The 18,747-nt window shown below is 42.4% G+C and overlaps 1 protein-coding gene across 2 annotated transcripts in view; it reads left to right on the plus strand.

Moving 5' to 3' along the window:
* Positions 1-18,747, plus strand: part of NEK10 (NIMA related kinase 10) — a 290,181-nt gene that overhangs the window by 31,917 nt on the left and 239,517 nt on the right. For both annotated transcript variants that reach the window (XM_043443207.1, XM_043443206.1), the window contains 2 exons: positions 14,699-14,829; positions 16,448-16,546. In XM_043443207.1, the coding sequence (XP_043299142.1) occupies positions 14,699-14,829; positions 16,448-16,546 (230 nt within the window). The remainder of the gene's footprint in view (positions 1-14,698; positions 14,830-16,447; positions 16,547-18,747) is intronic.

An 18,747-nucleotide genomic window follows, 5' to 3' on the forward strand; every position in this document is an offset into this window, starting at 1 on the left:
AGAATTTTGAGCATTACTTTGCTAGCATGTGAGATGATTGCAACTGTATGGTAGTTTGAACATTCTTTGGCACTTACTTTCTTTGGGATTGGAATGAAAACTGACCTTTTCCAGTTCTGTTGAGTTTTCCACATTTGCTGGCATACTGAGTGCAGCACTTTCACAACATCATCTTTTGGGATTTGAAATAGCTCAACTGAAATTCCATCACCTCCACTAGCTTTGTTCGTAGTGATACTTCCTAAGGCCCACTTGACTTCACATTCCAGGCAGTCATATTTAGCTCTAGGTGAGTGATCACACCATCGTGGTTATCTGGGTCATGAAGATCTTTTTTGTATAGTTCTTCTGTGTATTTTTGCCACCTCTTCTTAATATCTTCTGCTTCTGTTAGGTCCATACCATTTCTGTCCTTCAGTGAGCCCATCTTTGTGTGAAATATTCCCTTGGTTTCTCTAATTTTCTTGAAGAGATCTCTAGTCTCTCCCCAATCTGTTGTTTTCCTCTATTTCTTAGCATTGATCACTGAGGAAGGCTTTCTTATCTCTCCTTGCTATTTGTTGGAACTCTGCATTGAGCCATATAGGACCACCCAATACAGACGGGTCATGGTAGACAGTTCTGACAAAACATGGTCCACTGGAGAAGGGAATGGCCAACCATTTCAGTGTTCTTGCCTTGAGAACCCCATGAACAGTGTGGAAAGGCAAAAAGATATGACACTGAAAGATGAACTCCCCAGGTTGGTAGGTGCCCAGTATGCTACTGGAGAAGAGTGGAGAAATAACTCCAGAAAGCGTGAAGAAATGGAGCCAAAGCAAAAACAACACCCAGTTGTGGATGTGACTGGTGATGGAAGTAAAGTCCAATGCTATAAAGAGCAATAATGCATAGGAACCTGGAATGTTAGGTCCATGAATCAAGGTAAATTGGGAGTGGTCAAACAGGAGATGCCAAGAGTGAACACTGACATTTTAGGAATTGGTGAACTAAAATGGACTGGAATGGGTAAATGTAATTCAGATGACCATTATATCTACTACTGTGGGCAAGAATCCCTTAGAAGAAATGGAATAGCCCTCATAGTCAACAAAAGAGTCCGAAATGCAGTACTTGGGTGCAACCTCAAAAATGACAGAATGATCTCTGTTCATTTACAAGGCAAAGCATTCAAAATCACAGTAATCCAAGTCTATGCCACAACCACTAATGCAGATGAAACTGAAGTTGAATGGTTCTATGAAGACCTACAAGACCTTCTAGAACTAACACCCAAAAAGGATGTCCTTTTCATCATAGGGGACTGGAATGCAAATGTAGGAAGTCAAGAGATATTTGGAATAACAGGCAAGTTTGGCCTTGGAGTACAAAATGAACAGGGTAAAGGCTAACAGAGTTTTGCCAAGAGAATATGCTGGTCATAGCAAGCACCCTCTTCAAACAACACAAGAGAAGACTCTACACATGGACACCACCATGGTCAATACTGAAATCAAATTGATTATATTCTTTGTAGCCAAAGATGGAGAAGTTCTATACAGTCAGCAAAAATAAGACCAGGAGCTGACTGTGGCTCAGATCATGAACTTGTTATTGCCAAATTCAGACTTAAATTGAGGAAAGCAGGGAAAACCACTAGATCATTGAGGTATGACCTAAATCAAATCCCTTACAAGTATAAGGTGAAAGTGAGAAATAGATTCAAGGGATTAGATCTGATAGAGTGCCTGAAGAACTATGGATGAAGGTTCATGACATTGTACAGGAGGCAGTGATCAAGACCATCCCCAAGAAAAAAAAATGCAAAAAGGCAAAATGGTTGTCTGAGGAGGTGTTAAAAATAGCTGAGAAAAGAAGATAAGCAAAAGGCAAGGAGAAAAGGAAAGATATACCCATTTCAATGCAGAGTTCCAAAGAATAGCAAGGAGAAGCGTCCTATATAAATCTGTTAAGTCCAGTTGATCTAATATGTCATTAAGACCACCGTTTCCTTACTGATTTTCTGTCTGGTTGAACTGTCCATTGTTGTAAGTGGGGTGTTAAAGTCCCCTACTGTTATTGCATTATTTTGAACTTCTCCTTTTATGTTTGTTTGTACGTTTTATATATTTGTATGCATCTATAATAGGTGAATATATGTTAATGAGTTTTTATCCATTTCTTATCATTGTATAATGCTCTTCTTTGTCTTTTGTTATAGAGTTTCTTTTGCACTCTACTCTGTCTAATATGAATGTCGCTACCCCAGCTTTCTTGTCATTTTCATTTGCATGAAATATTTTTCCATTCCTTCACTTTCAGTCTATTGTTTCTGTAGCTCTGAAGTGTATCTCTTGTAAGCAGCATATAAACGGGTCTTGTTTATTTTTATTCTGTCAACCACCATGTCTTTTGGTTGGGACACTTTTGACTGACTTTTAAAGCGATTATTGATAGGTGTGTACCTTTGGTAGTTTGGTATTTTGGTAGTTCTATGTTTTCTTTTTGTCTCTTTCCCTGTGGTTTTACAATTTTCTTTAGTATTATATTTGTGTAACTTTCTTGTTTTTGTGCACTTATTATAGGTTTTTAATCTGTGATTACCATAGGGTTTATATATATGTTGACTTATAGCTATACCTTTTGATATATTTGATGTTTTTTATCTAATTGATGCTTTTGAACTGTGGTGTTGGAGAAGACTCTTGAGAGTACCTTGGACTGCAAGGAGATCCAACCAGTCCATTCTAAAGGAGATCAGTCCTGAATATTCACTGGAAGGACTGATGCTGAAGCTGAAACTCCAATACTTTGGCCACCTGATGCGAAGAGCTGACTCATTGGAAAAGACCCTGATTCTAGGAAAGATTGAAGGCAGGAGGAGAATGGAACGACGGAGGATGAGATGGTTGGATGGCATCACTGACTCTATGGACATGAGTTTGAGTAAACTCTAGGAGTTGGTGATGAACAGGGAAGCCTGGTGTGCTGCAGTCCATGGGGTCTCAAAGAGTCAGACACTGAGTGACTAAACTGAATAATTATACCTACTTGTTTCAAAGTATAGTTATTTAAGTTCAAACACATTCTAAAGGAAAAAAAATCTATGGTTTTTTCTCCCCTCCCCTATGTTATATTTTTTTAATGTTATCTTTATTTTTTAGCCCTTAACAGTTATAACAGTAGTTATAATTAATCATACATTTTTTTTCAAATCTTCATACTAGTTTAATTAAGTGGTTGATCCACAGCCTGTACTATATATCTGCCTTTACTAGTGGCATTTTTTTTTCTTTCCTCTAAATTCTTACTTCTTTCCACTTAAAGAAGACCCTTTAACATTTCTTGTATGGTCTTTTTAGTACTGATGAACTCTGATAGTTTTTACTTGTCTGAGAAGCTCTTTATCTTTTCTTCAGTTGTGAGTGATAACCTTGCTGGGTAGAGTATCCTAGGTTTTAGATGCTTACTTTTTCAGCTGTTTAAATGTATCTACCACCCCCTCCTGGCCTGCAAAGTTTCTACAGAAAAATTAGCTGATAGCCTTCTGGGGGTTCGCTTGTTCTCTTGCTGCCTTTTGAGTTCTCTCATTCTCTTAAATTTTTTGCCATTTTTAATTATGGTAGGTCTTGGTGGAAGTCTCTTTTGATTCATCTTGTTTGGGACCCTCTGTGCTTCCCAAACCTGAACATCTGTCCCTTCTGAAGGTCTGGAAAGTTTTCAGCCATAATTTTATAAAATACATTTTTACTTCTTTCTCTCACTCTTCTGCATCTAGGAGCTCTATAATGTGGATGTTACTATGCTTGATGTTGTCCTAGAGGTCCTTTATTCAATTATCACTTTTAAATTTGTTTTTGTTTTCCTGTTCTGACAGGGTGATTTCCATTATTCTATCTTCCAGATCATTTATATGCTCTTGTGTTGCTTAGTCTGCTATTTATACTTGTATTTTTCACTTCGGGTATTGTATTCTTTAGCTCTGACTGGCTCTGTTTTCTGTTTTCTAGTTCTTTGTTAAGATGCTCACTGTGCTTATCTAGTCTTTCCCCAAATTCAGTTAGCATTCTCATTAATAATGCATTGAACTCTTGTTCAGTCACTCAGTCATGTCCAACTCTTTACAACCCCGTGGACTGTAGCACGCCAGGCTTTCCTGACCTTCACTATCTCCTGGAGTTTGCTCCAACTCATGTCCATTGAGTTGGTGATGCCATCCAACCATCTCATCCTCTGTCTCCCCTTCTCCTCCTACCCTTAATCTTTCCCAGCATCAGTGTCTTTTCCAGTGAGTCAGCTATTTACATCAGGTGGCCAAAGTACTAGAGTTTCATCTTCAGCATCAGTCCTTCCAATGAATATTCAGGACTGACTTCCTTTGGGATTGACAGGTTTGATCTCCTGGCAGTCCAAGTGACTCTCAAGAGTCTTCTCTAGCACCACAATTTGAAAGCATCAATCCTTCAGTGCTCAACCATCTTTATGGTCCAATTCTCACATCTGTACATGACTACTGGAAAATCCATAGCTTTAACTATATGGACCTTCGTCAGCAAGGTGTTGTCTCTGCTTTTTAATATGCTGTCTAGGTTTGTCATAGTGTTTCTTTCTAGGAGCAATCATCTTTTAATTTCATGGCTGCAGTCACTGTCTGCAGTGATTTTGGAGACCCCAAAAATCTTTCATTGTTTCCACTTTCGCCCCATCTATTTGCCATGAAGTGATGGGACTGGATGCCTTGATCTTAGTTTTTTGAATGTTGAATTTTGAGTCAGCTTTTTCACTCTCCTCTTTCACCATAATCAAGAGGCTGTTTAGTTCCTCTTCACTTTCTGCCATTAAATTGGTATCATCTGCATATTTGAGGTTGTTGATATTTCTCCCTGCAATTTTGATTCCAGCCTGTGATTCATCCAGCCTGGCATTTCACATGATTTACTTAGCATGTAATTTAAATAACCAGAATGACAGCCTTGACATACTCCTTTCCCAACTTGGAACCAGTCGGTTGTTCCATGTCTGGTTCTAACTGTTGCTTCTTGACCTGCGTATGGGTTTCTCAGGAGACAGGTAAGATGATCTAGTATTCCCATCTTTTTAGGAATTTTCTAGTTTGTTGTGATCCACACAGTCAAAGGCTCTAGTGTAGTCAGTGAAGCAGAAATAGATGTTTATTTGGTTGGGTATATCTTTCCCTTTCTCCTTTGCCTTTCACTTCTTTTCTTTTCTTAGCTATTTGTAAGGCCTCCTCAGATAACCATCTTGCCGTCTTGCATTTCTTTTTCTTGGGGATGGTTTTGGTCAATGCCTCATGTACAGTGTTACAAACTTCCATCCATAGTTCCTCAGGCACTCTCTCTATCAGATCTAATCCCTTCAATGTATTCATCACTTCCACTGTATAATCATAAGGAATTTGATTTAGGTAATACTTGAATGGTCTGATGTTTTCCCCTGCTTTCTTCAATTTAAGCCTGAATTTTGCAATAAGGAGCTCCTGATCAGAGCCCCAGTCAGTGCCAGGTCTTGTTTTTTGCTGACTGTATAGAACATCTCCATCCTTGGCTGCAAAGAATATAATGTCTGATTTTGGTATTGACCATCTGGTAATGTCCATGTGTAGAGTCATCTCTTGTGTTGTTGGAAGAGGGTGTTTGCCATGAGCAGTGTGTTCTCTTGAGAAAGCTATTAGCCTTTGCTGTGCTTCATTTTGTATTCCAAGGCCAAATTTGCCTGTTATTCCAGATATCTCTTGACTTTGTACTTTTGCATTCCAATCCCCTATGATGAAAAGAACATCTTTTTTTGATGTTAGTTCTAGAAGGTCTTATTGTCCTTCATAGGATCAGTCAACTTCAGCCTCTTCAGCATTAGTACTTGAGGCATAGACTTGGTTACTGTGGTATTGAATGGTTTGCCTTGGAAATGAAACTAGATCATTCTGTCGTTTTTGAGATTGTACCCAAGATGCATCCACTCGATGCATCCACAACTGGGTATCATTTCCACTTTGGCCCAGCCTCTTCATGCTTTCTGGAGCTATTTCTTGGCTCTTTCCTAGTAGCATATTGGACACCTACCAACCTGGGGGGCTTATCTTCCAGTGCCATATCTTTTCACCTTTTTGTGCTGTTCATGGGGTTCTTGAGGCAAGAATACTGGAGTGATTTGCCATTCTCTCCTCCAGTGGACCTTGTTTTGTCATAACTTTGGAATCTACTTGGTAAGTTATTTACCTCTTTCTTTAGTTGCTTTTTTTTTTTCCTGATTGTTTTTCTTGTTCTTTCATTTGGAACAAATTTTTACTTTCTCTGTCTCTATGAATTTCTGTGAGTCACTTACCTAATTCAATCTTGAAGGTATGTTCTTGTGTGGGAGTGTACCTGTGCAGTCTGCATGTGCCCAGTGGCTTTGGTGGGAAGGCTGGATCTGACATGAGCATGATGTTGTGTCTTCCCCCAGGTGTTGGCAGCTCTCACCATGGTGGGAGGTGGGACCAGAAACACAGGGCTCAGAGTCAGAGCCAGGTGTGACCTGGGCTTCTCCTGTGTTGAATGGCTATCGCCAGTCTATCAGGGGCAGTGTGGGGCCCAAGTTGCTGGACAGACACCCTAAGGGCTGGATCTGAGTTCGATCCAGGAAGGCCACCCTCAGTGTTTGGATGCTGTGATAGGTCCAAGCTGGCTCTGTCCCACTCTGAGTGTGCACCCCACTCAAGTATAGCAGCCCTCAGTCTAGTGGGGGACTGTTCTGGGTCTAGGTCAGCCGGAGCGGGCACTCAGTGTGGGCTGGGCTGTGACTGGCGTGGTCGTAGGAAAGCAGTCAGAGCCCCAGATAGTTTCAGTCTGAATCCTTTGCCTTGTTTCCACGAGTAAGCAGCACATGAACGCTCTTCATGGGCAGAGCCTTGGTTTCTTACAACCCTGCTCTAAGTCCTGCTGGTTTTCAAATCAGCTAAGGGAACTCATCTTTCTAGTGTTGGTCCCTGAGCTGAGATGCCCAATATGTGGTTCAAACCCCTCACTCCTCAGGAAGGATCTCTGAACCTGTGAAATTATCCTTCTCTTCTGGGTCTCCTCCCAGGGCCACAGGTCAACCCCATCGCCTCTCCTCCAGTTGAGGCACAGAGAAGCTCAATGGCTTTCTCAAGGTCATACAGCCAGCTAATGGTAGATACAGGTCTAACCAGATACTTAGTCTTTGCAGTGTACCTCTGAGAAATCTTTAGACGATGTGGAAAGTTAAATTTTTTTAAAAAGGCTGGATGAACACTGATTTGAAGAAATATGGCTTTAAAATATTTTTTTTTTTTTCTCCTCTTCCTTCTCTGCTTTTAAGCCTATAACCCCACCCCCACCCAGGAACACTTTTATCCTCACCAGTCTATTTTAGCATCACTGACTCTTTTCCTATCTCCACATGGCTGAGAAAGTCTTCCTGGCCGGCTGCTCACTGCTTGTTGTGAGTTGGTGCTGTGCGTCAAGCCCACTCACTCTGTCTTAGCAAGGGGAACGCGGTGACTGAGCACACATATTTGGTGGTGGTTTTCATTCTTTCTCCCCATACATCCTAAGATGTAACCAGAATGCCAAATATTTCTACTTCTTGCTTTTCCTCACATTTGTCATTCTCCTAAATTTCTTTTCTTTAAAATCTTACCTATTTCTAAGACCGAGATCTAATGATAGCACCTCCATTAGAAAGCTCTCCTTTATCTTCCATTCCAGTCCAGACTACCTTCTTTCAACACTGTAGCGTTATTTTCTTCTGTGCTTTGGAAACACTGGGAGAGATTATGTGTTTCCAACTTTGACTTTTGCTTCCAGTTCACCACATCCTCTATTTGGTGAGTTCTTGATCAGGTCTTGCCGAATTGAACAGAAACTTAAAACTTAGATGACCTCATGGGTCGTTTAACTGCCCGGACAGTGTAAAACAGACACCAGTATTGGGTTTGGGCTCTGCCTTTGCAGCTGTGAAGACCATGCTCTGTGGATCTCTGTGCCCCTTCTCACTCACTTGTTAATGCCTGGCAGCATAATTAAAGTGAACTTAAGAGTTTTCCTCCTTTAACCAATTTTAGAATTTGCAATCTGTTGTCTCAAAAGTTCACACGGCATATGTTTTTGCAAAATATTTCACACATTCAAAAATGCATGTCTGTAATGCTTTAATTATTCAGAAAGTGGATAATTCTAAGAAAAAATGAAAACAACTGCTCATTTATGTAAATGTCTTGAGAGTCACAAAATTCATTCTTAATTCTGTTTATAAAAATTTCATGCATTTCTAATTTTGAAATAGTACACCTGAACAGCCTATTCTCCTTTCTATAAAATAATGAGGAGCCATGTATAACAGCAGAAAGATATTGGAGAAGGTAAATCAAGAATTTGTTTATACCTTGATTGTTCCAGAAAGAATGTAAGGTGGCTTATGAAGATAGGCAAAGTACTCAGATTATCATAAAAGATAAACAACGTTTGGGGGCAAGGTGCGGTCAGAGTCCGGACAAAATGCCTGTGAAAATACACAAGTTGGCCACACATTAGGTGCTGAGATTTTTAGCAGTCAGTTTGAAAGAGGAAGTTTGGGGATTAATGCCCACTCACCTGAATTTCTGTTCTAACAAGTCCCGGCCTGTCATCTGCAAATGAGTCACGATGGCCAATTAAGCCGTTGCCGAGGGACATGTACTTTGTGGTTTGGGCAGAGAACTGCAGGAACTGGATGTCCTTCATCCGGATCTCTAGTAAGCCAAACCCTCACTCACTGTTGCGTCTGTTCCCCTGTTCCACTTGCTGCTTTCGTTCTGTTTGCTCTGTGTGTCTCTGCGTTTCTTGGTTCATCGCCTTACAGTCTGCTGTTCTGAGGACAGTTCTGTTCTGACACAAGTGGAGACAGAGACACACTGAGGCTGAGAGGCCCCTTGGCTGTAAGCAGGGTAAGAATAATCATAGTCCAGTAAAACCAAATACTTCAAAAAGAGAATTGCCCTCTGTTTGTTGAAGCAAAGTAAAATCACAAAGTTGGCTGGAAGTTTCACCAGAGATATGCATAAATCTCAAAGTAATTTGACTAGAACTGGAATTCAGTATTTTTTTTTTTTTACATTAAAGCTATAAGGAGCTGAGAAATTGGCTTCAAATAGGGGGGAAAAAGATGAAAGAAAGAAAGAAAATATGAATCATTTTAGGCCCATTGTTGTTGTTTTAGTCACTAAGTCATGTCCAACTCTTTGCTACCCCATGGACTGTAGTCCACCAGGCTCCTCTGTTCTTGGAATTTCCCAGGCAAGAATACCTGAGTGGGTTGCCATTTCCTACTCCAGGGGATCTTCCCAACCCAGGGGTCAAACCCATGTTTCCAATTGCCTTGAAATGAAAGAAGTCTTGATAGATGCTGTGGAAAGAGGAAGTCTAAGGCACTGTTGCTGTGCTCTGAGACAACAGGCCTAGGAAAGCAGTCGTGGCCCTGGCTGGTTGAGACACTCATCCTGGGGGAATGGTGCATGTGGTAGCTGAGGGACTCCTGGGGAGGAAGAGGATCAAAGGGCAGGGGATGGTTCTTGGGAAATGGGCGGGCCGTTCTGTGGTAGAATTGACAGGAAAGGCAGTCTGGGTGAAGTGAGTAAAATAAACAGCTATCCGAGGGGAAGAAAATAACATGCACTTAAGCAAACTGGTGACCAGACGTTTCTATTGGGAGTAGAAATAAATAAAACTTTAAGAAGCTGTGCAGTGTCTGAAGGCCCATCTACACATTATGTGTCTGTCACAACAGCAGAGAAGGTTGAAATCCCCAAGCGGAAATGACACGATCACCTTTTTAGGAAGGGCCTTTGCTTTGCTCTTGGGTCTCTTCTCCTACTCGTGCTGTTCACGCTACACGGGCTTCTGCCACTTTCAGGGTCACTGTGCTTTTCCTCTGGCCTCCAGCCTGTGTGATAATCTGCCTGGGATCCTGTTCCATGACCCACCCTATCTCTCCTTTACTTTCTACCACAACAAACCTTTGTTCACTCATTTTGCTGCATGTTTTGGTGCCCCTGCCCGCCCCCCACTCCCCTCCGCCCACTGGACTAGAAACTTTTTGAGGAGGGAGAGGCCAGGACCATCCTGCTCACATTGCACCTGCTGGGTCTGCAAGTGATGTATCTGCAACACAAGTGCTAAGTGAATGGGCTTGTCTGGAGATGAACAAGTTGAGCAAAGAGACTGGATGAAGTGAGTGTTCACTCCACAGCTTCCCATGAAAATATCAGCTGTGTGTCATGACCTGCAGGAGGTGCTTAGAACACAAAGACAGATGGAAATGATGCTGTCCTCAGGGTGGCCCACTCAGGGGCAAAGGTTAAGTTCTGTCTAGACATCATATGAGGCTGTGATGAGTGCTGTAAGAGAGGTGGCCAGTAATGCCCCAAGGGAGGCAGTGGCTGACTCCACCAGGGAGGCTGGCGCAGGTGCTCTCTGGGAGGCTGTGTGTGCTGAGCCTGAAGAGGGGTCAGCAGTGAAGCTGCAGCCTGCGCCTGGGTGGGAGCGGTCGCTTGCTGCTCTGCTTTCTGGGGCAAGTGACCTGTTTAATGCACCTACAACTTGGGGAGTTGTTTTTGTTCACCCTATATTTTTGGTTTGTTTATTTTATGTGGTGTGTGTGTGTGTGCTCAGTCACTCAATCGTGTCTGACTCTTTGCAACCCCACGGACTGTAGCCTGCCAGACTCCTCTGTCCATGGAATTTTCCAGGCAAGAATACTGGATTGAATACCATTTCCCACTCTAAGGGATCTTCCCAACCCAGGGATCAAACCCGCATCTCTTGTGTCTCCTGCATTGGCAGGCAGATTCTTTATCACTGTGCCACCTAGGTAGGTAGGTTTACTTGCTCAGTCATGTCTGACTCTTGTGACCTCTTGGACTGTACCAAGTTCTTCTGTCCATGGGATTTCTCAGGCAAGAAGACTGGAGTGGGTTGTCATTTCCTTTTCCAGGTGACTGTGCCACCTAGGAAACCCTATTTTATGTGGACTTATTGTCAAATCAAATAAAATATTGTAAAAGGAGATGATGCTGGGCTGAAAGACAGGGGAAGAACACAGGGGGACAGATTTCCATCTCAACATAAAGGAAATCTTGGGCAAGAGTAGGACTCTGAAAAGCAAATGACTGACTCAAAACAATGTTTCTCATTATTGACAATACATCAATAGATGCTGGAGGACTGAGAGTGTTGGAGAGAGAGGGAGATTGCCTGGATCTGAATCTCAGCTCTGCTTCTTGTGAGCTCTGGGCCCTAAGTCTGTCAGCTCTCTGCGACCCAGTCTTCTCATCATAAAATGGTATTTACCTCATAGGGTCATTATGAGGATTCAGTTCAGTTCAGTTCAGTCGCTCAGTTGTGTCCAACTCTTTGCAACCCCATGAACTGCAGCATACCAGGCCGCCCTGTCAATCACCAACTCCCGGAGTCCACCCAAACCCATGTCCATTGAGTCGGTGATGCCATCCAACCATCTCATCCTCTGTCGTCCCCTTCTCCTCCTGCCTTCAATCTTTCCCAGCATCAGGGTCTTTTCCAATGAGTCAGTTCTTCACATCATGTGGCCAAAGTATTGCAGTTTCAGCTTCAACATCAGTCCTTCCAATGAACACCCAGGACTGATCTCCTCTAGGATGGACTGGTTGGATCTCCTTGTAGTCCAAGGGACTCTCAAGAGTCTTCTCCAACAGCACAGTTCAAAAGCATCAATTCTTTGGCGCTCAGCTCTCTTCACAGTCCAACTCTCACATCCATACACGACCACTGGAGAAACCATAGCCTTGACTAGATGGACCTTTGTTGGCAAAGTAATGTCTCTGCTTTTTAATATGCTATCTATGTTGGTCATAACTTTCCTTCCAAGGAGTAAGCGTCTTTTAATTTCATGGCCACTGTCACCATCTGCAGTGATTATGGAGCCCCCAAAAATAAAGTCAGCCACTGTTTCCACTGTTTCCCCATCTCTTTGCCATGAGGTGATGGGACCAGATGCCATGATCTTAGTTTTCTGAATGTTGAGCTTTAAGCCAACTTTTTTACTCTCCTCTTTCACTTTCATCAAGAGACTCTGGATTTAAACCTGCAAAACACTCAGAATAGTGCCTGGCATGTGGTAATTACCACATAAATGTTATCTGTGGTGATGGTAATGATGATCATACCGATGATAATGATGGTGACAGTGGTGATCGTGGTGGTGATGATGATGGTGATGATGCTCATGATGGTGGTGATCATGCTGATGAAGGCGGTGGGGATGATGATGATGGTGGGGATGGTGGTGGTGGTGACAGTTGTGACGATGATGATGGTGACGATGATGATTAGTGGCTGAATCTTATGCCTTTTGAAGAAGTTTTAAAATCTGAGAGTCAAAAGTCCTTCATTGCAGGAAGGGACACACTTTGAAATTATCTCTATGAATTTGTGTTATGCTAAATTTATCATGCTGAAAATTCAGATTTTGGGTTGCCCAAAGTAACCTGTCAGATGTAGTGCATCTTAACAGAACTAATGGCTTAATATGACAGAAGTCTGTAAGGGGCAGTTTACCTGGCCCTGCCACTCTGGATTCCCTGACTGTGGCTGTTCCAGGTTGTGGACCTACTTATGTGGTAGATAGAGGATTCTCAGAGAGCCTAAGGAATTGGGAACCCAAGAGAAAAGGCCCTATGCTTTGAACTGGGTTTCAGACTTACACTTTTATTTGAATATATATTAGGCTGTTTGCTTCAAAATTCTCTTAAGTTCCTGGTCTTGGCAGCTACAGATGTCAAGTCTGTCTCATCCACTGCATGTCCATGGGTGGATTCCCAGCATCAGCTACCTGCTCTGCTGCCAAAGGGAATGGCTACAAGCTGCCTCTGCTTCCCACCCGCCCTCTCCCTGAAGTACACTGGGCTGTTCTCTCAGCACTGGCTCTTGCAGTGGTGTTCTGGCGGTTGGGCTGATGGCAAGGGGTTTTGAGAGCTCTTGGATCTGGAAAGCCTACTTCTTGTCTGCTGCATCATTCCATGTTCTGAGTAACACAGGACAGTCTGCTCATTGTTGTGACCTCATGCCTGGCATCATTTGGGTTATCACATCTCATCATCTAATTTGGAAGGACAAATCTCATTTATTTAGCAAATGCATCTGGCAATGGAAACAATTTTGAGGATTAAAAGAGTATAAAGCACTGAGAACTATGCCTGGCAAATAGCAAATGCTTTATAAATCCCAAGTCATTTAGTTTTCATGATAACTCTGAGCTGCATACAATTATTATCTCCATTGTGATGATGTGGAAACCAATGTACAGTGAGACTCAGTAACTTTTAAGATCACACAGCTATCTAAGAGTAGTTTTCAAGCAAGGGGATCTGGTCTAGAGTTCATTCTCTTAACCACTAAGCATTGTGCCTCAAGGGGCTGTGGCCTGTTGTCCTGTGGTGGTTGTGGATTGGTTGGCTAACTGAACTGAGTTAGACATGTGGTTTTACAGGATATAAGATTTATTATTAATCTTTTGAGAATTCAGCTATGACTGGTATATGATGAAGAAGGGTTTGGGGGATTTTGCTAGCCATTAAACGATGTCCCTATTAGAATGTATTTCTGTTAGCTGACTTCCTTGTGGGCAGTCTGGCACGTTCTCATTAGATGAAGAAATGGCATCTTTATGCAGGTTTCTATCAAATGCTTTTTTGAAATAAGGTGATAAGCACAGCATATTGTAGCATTATTTGATGATTGTATGGAACAGAATGATTATGGAAAATTAAAGTTTATTTTGTTATATTATGCTTTTCTTACCTCATCTGTAGTAACTTAGCTAATTACAGAACATTCCTTATTTGTACTTTGGAAAAGAGTATTTGTTTGCACCTTGTTCAATTTTATTGTGGTACAAGAAGCAGTCCTCAGGGTTATCCCAATTACAGGTAAGAGAGACAGCTTGAATACTGATAATATCACAATTTACTATATAAATAATTCTGTTAAAATTATAAATAGGGGCATACTCAAATTGTTTTAGTTAATGTAAGCAAATTTTTCCTTTCCTTATGGTTAATTGTAGTATATTTTCATGACTTCTATAAACATGATTGAGGAATCAGAATGTTCAGACTGATTAAAAGGGATAGGATCTCTTTACCTTCATAGCTCTAAGAGTCGGCGTTCAGTGTGCATGATTGGTAAATATGAAGGATGAGTGAAGATGACTCCTTCTCAGTCATCTAGACCAGAGTTTCTAGCTGGATCTGCCAACCCTCTGCTCTGACTACACACTGGAATCACCCAAGAAGCTGCAAAAGCCCCCAGTACCCAGGCCTCCCCAGGTCTGGATCCACAGCACCGTGGGAGCTGCTGGGGTTACGACACTGAACAGCATGGGCAAGCTCCTGCTGCGTTGAGCTGACAGTGTAATCAAGGGAGACTGAAAACATGTAAAAACTGTAAGATATGACAGGTGGTGTCACAAGTTATGAAGAAACAGCAGCGTGAGGTGGAGAGAGTAGATGAGCAGAGTGTCTAGGGTGTCTAAATCTTGGGAAATCCAGACATTTGACACAGTTCTCATGTTAATTGTTGGCTTGGGGCACACCCGTTTCCTTCACCCACCCCTCTGTTTCTGTATGGCTGTCTTTATCCTGTGCTGAATTGTCCTCCTCAAGTCCTCTGTGTTTCTGTTTCCATAGCTTCCAGCCATTCACTTCGATAGTGCCCAGAACAGCGTGATGAAGTCTGAGCCTGCCGTCAGGGCAGGTGGGCAGAGAGCTGGAGGTCGGTGGCGTGAGTCCACAGAAGCTGTTGAACTTGAAAATTTTAGGTAAGAAATCCAGCATGCTCCTTGCCTTTAGCAGCCTGGGCTGCTCATTAGCCCCAAGATTTATTTGTCACAGGAGCTAAAATGGAAAGTCCATTTTAAAATGTACCACAGGGATTCTGAATTTAATAATTGAAGGTAGCACTTAGCCCACTCCCGGAAGTGCTGTGTGAGCAGCAGACTGGCTGGCTGAAGGCGGAAGTGACCTGGGAGCTTCGGGACACCGGCTGACATACATCTGGCGTTTGCTCCATCAGGTTGACCTGGCGAGGCTGATAGTGAGCTTTGTCTTTAGCTTTTGGTGGGTGCATATCTCGCCTGCTGTGAGGAGGCATGAAAGTCCCCGCTGTGAGCAACCATGATGGCTGAGGACGTGGTTGTCAAAGTGCTCAGGCTTTCTGTTGAAACATTGCCCTCACCTGTCACGTTGGAAGTGCCAGCCCGTGGTTCGCTCTCCTGTTGCCATGGAGACCTCTTAGAAGCTGTGTGCTGTCGTGGGCCACCCCTGTTCAGGGAGCTGGTTCTCTCCAGCTCTCCCCATGGTAAGGTCATTTGACACTAAGTACCATGTAAATAATGAATGACATGAAATACCAATGTAAATATTCTAGAATGATCATCTATTGTTTTGGCCTAAGTCTTGTTTCCCTGTTATTTTCTGACAATGAATTTAACAGTCCACAAACATCACATGATGTTACATGAGTTAATATTTTTAAAACACATGTTTAGTGAGGAATGCAGAAGTCTTTAAAAAATTGTTACATGTTCAGTCTGCTCATGTGTGTGTACTAAGAACTATGACAGCCCTCTTGTACTATGAACTAGATTAGGGGGGCACAGTCAGTCCCATGACCTCTGACATAGCACGAGGGTGGAGCGGTACAAATGGCAATAATAAGGCTGCAAAACCTGCCTCTGAGGCAGTGTATTTATGGAAGTCCAGTGGATCTAGCCTAGTTCTAAAAACTGGTCTATTTGAATGTGCATGAAATATATTATATATTCCATAGCAATGTGATCCTTTTAAAGGGTATGGCTTTGGGATATTTTTAACCTCTCTTTTGGCTGTAATATCAGGAGAGAGAGAACTGAAGTTAGAATATCTCACAGCTTTGTTGTGTTACCCACCCCCACCCCCCCCACACACAATCCACAACCACAGAAGCTCTCACAGTTGAAGGGCTGTTGGCCACAAGGGGATATGCATGGTGTCCAGTGGTGGTAACAGCTATAGTGGCCACAGCCGTGGCAGGTAGTGAGGTGAAGGGAGGGGGCCTTGTCTCCCTTTTGCACGGCTGTCTAGGTCACATACTCTAGCACTCTTGCTCTCCACGTGGCCTTTTCTTCCCTCTCACAAATTTTAACTATTAAGTGTTAATAGGGAATAATATAATGTAATAAAATGAAATATATATGCTTGACTCTAATCTTTATTATTAACTCTATAATTTAATTTCCACCTCCTATTTCAACCGTTGATACTTGCTTTGGCAATACACTGAATTTCAAGAATCCTTCAACATTTGCATGCATATAGGTGTCTTTCTTTGCACTGGTAATTTTGAGGCGGTCTAAATAATTTTTATTACAAAATGCTTTTCTATTTGTTTCATCCTAGTATAAACTACAAGAATGAGAGAAATTTCAGCAAACATCCCCAGCATAAACTATTTCAGGAGATATTTACAGCCTTGGTGAAAAATAGACTCATATGCAGGTAAGACTGTCCCAGAAAGAAAATGACATTTACCCAAGAATGGCATATATTATGTATCCTGTTTCTAGCATCTGGTTTGAAGTGATTTATGAACGTAACATGCTCAAAGGATAAAACAGAGCAAAGACCATTTTGAAGGAGGTGAATGAATCATCATCACAGATGATCTCATTAAAATTACTCTGGTTAGGCCTGAATTTAGCTGAATTTTATGATAGACAAGGCAGAATGGGAACATACCCAAGTCACACTGTTTTCCTTGACTTGAGTTTGGATATTCAGGAGGTGTTTATCACAGAGACATCGGGTAACACCATGGCCAGCATCCTCAAAGTCTGGATTTGCAGTCAGTCTAAGCACTGATTAACTGGGCTGCTGCAGCCTGGACCTCAGGGAAAGGATGGGGGTGAGATAACCAGTTCCAGCCTGGGGACGGTATTTCTTTTCAGGACCAAGTCAAGTGTTCTTTCTTTGGCTCTCCTTTGTCTTAACACTGGTGCACTGTGGGCTGCAGGGAAGGGCTAGCTGGCTGGCCCTCCAGATTCTCTCCTGAAAATGCCAGGGGTTTTCAGTGAGACATTGCCTGGTGCCAGATTGCAGTCAGGATTGACCTTTCTCTCGGTCCTGGGCCACTTGCAGTGGGAGCTGCGCTGCTGTCAGACTGGAAGAAGGCTCCCAGCATCCTTCATGGTTGGACCGGCCTTCTACTTTTCCTGCGAGGCCCAGACTCTCTCACCACAAGCACTAGGGGGAAAGCCCAGGGAGAACCTTGAATCTTCCCCATCAGTCTGGAACTTGATTGAGATATCTGAATTCTGTCCCAGTGAGATGGGAAAGATTGCTCTTATTCTGGAAAGTAGGAAGAATACCATTCTTCTTGAAAATTTAATGGCTGACTGAAATAAGACTCTGACTTGGTCCAGTGCAGTAGGTGACTATAAGTAGAACAGCATCCCTAAACAGAGTGTAAGTGGTAGTCTGAGGATTTGATCTTTTGGAGGGGTTATTTAGTATTGCAGACTTAAGTATTGACTTAAGTGTCTTCCCGACCCAGGGATCGAGCCCCGGTCTCCTGCATTGTAGGCAGACGCTTAACTGCCTGAGCTACCAGGGAAGCCTAAGTATTGACAGTGACTGCCAACATTGGTTTAATTTAAAACAATCTAGGGTTGGGATTGCATGTGTCATGGCTTCGTATGTGGTTTAAGCAGAATATCAGTAGACTGGCTCAGATGACACAAGACACCTAGAATCTTTACCAAGTTTATGTAGTTTGGTTACAGTCAGTTGTTGTCAGTAGCCTCAGAAGATTGTTGAAAGATTAATGACCACTGAAGAGGACCTGAGGTTGTCCTGGACTGTTTGTTCTTGTGCTTGAACAGAGTGAGAGCAATGTTAGTAGCACAGTAATTATGCCTGAAATGGTATTATTGGAAAATTGAAGTTCTTTAATTTGTTTTGAAGATGGTAATCATAGACTCCTCAGGGACTCCAATAGGTCATTTATTGGGTTGGTACTTTGGGGAAGGCACAAGTTTTCCTGTATTGAGTGTAGAGATCTTACTCTCTCTCTGCCCTGCAGACACCAGGTACCTGAATCATGAGGGAAGATAGGCGGGTGAGGGCTGGCCTCCAGCAGCTGAGAGAGATCTTAACAGTTCTGAAGTCAAGAGATCTCTTGTTGAGGACATTTTCAAATTCTTAGTGATTATTGAGGCATCTTACATTGGACGGAGTTATTGACTTGCAACACAACCAGTTCCTGGAAATCTTTAAACCAGGAAGAGATGATTATAGATAACTTTGCTCTCATGGGAGGAGAAGGAATTTAGGAATGTTGAATATCAAGAGCATCCTTTCATGTCATCCTCTCACTGATGACAGATTGTTACATCCCGTTCTATTCTAAAAGCAGGGTTGGGTAAAAGATGGATTAAGTATAAAGGTCTTCCATTGTTTCTTACCCCATATAACCTCGTTTGTTTGGCCAGAACTACCTGTTTTTTCTTTTCCCTCTAACTTGAGTCTAGTAGAAATACATCTCAGGGCCTTTACTGGTATGTGTTTCCTATCCCTTTTCTTTGCAAACATCAGATTTGACGTTGACTGAAAGGCTTGGATTCGGTTCAAGAAACAAATTATTGAGCCTCACCATGTACATGGCAGAGAGGGTGAAAGTACAAAGATGACTAGGACACACG

Source organism: Cervus canadensis, chromosome 22 (genome assembly GCF_019320065.1).
Source record: "Cervus canadensis isolate Bull #8, Minnesota chromosome 22, ASM1932006v1, whole genome shotgun sequence".
NCBI lineage: Eukaryota > Metazoa > Chordata > Mammalia > Artiodactyla > Cervidae > Cervus > Cervus canadensis.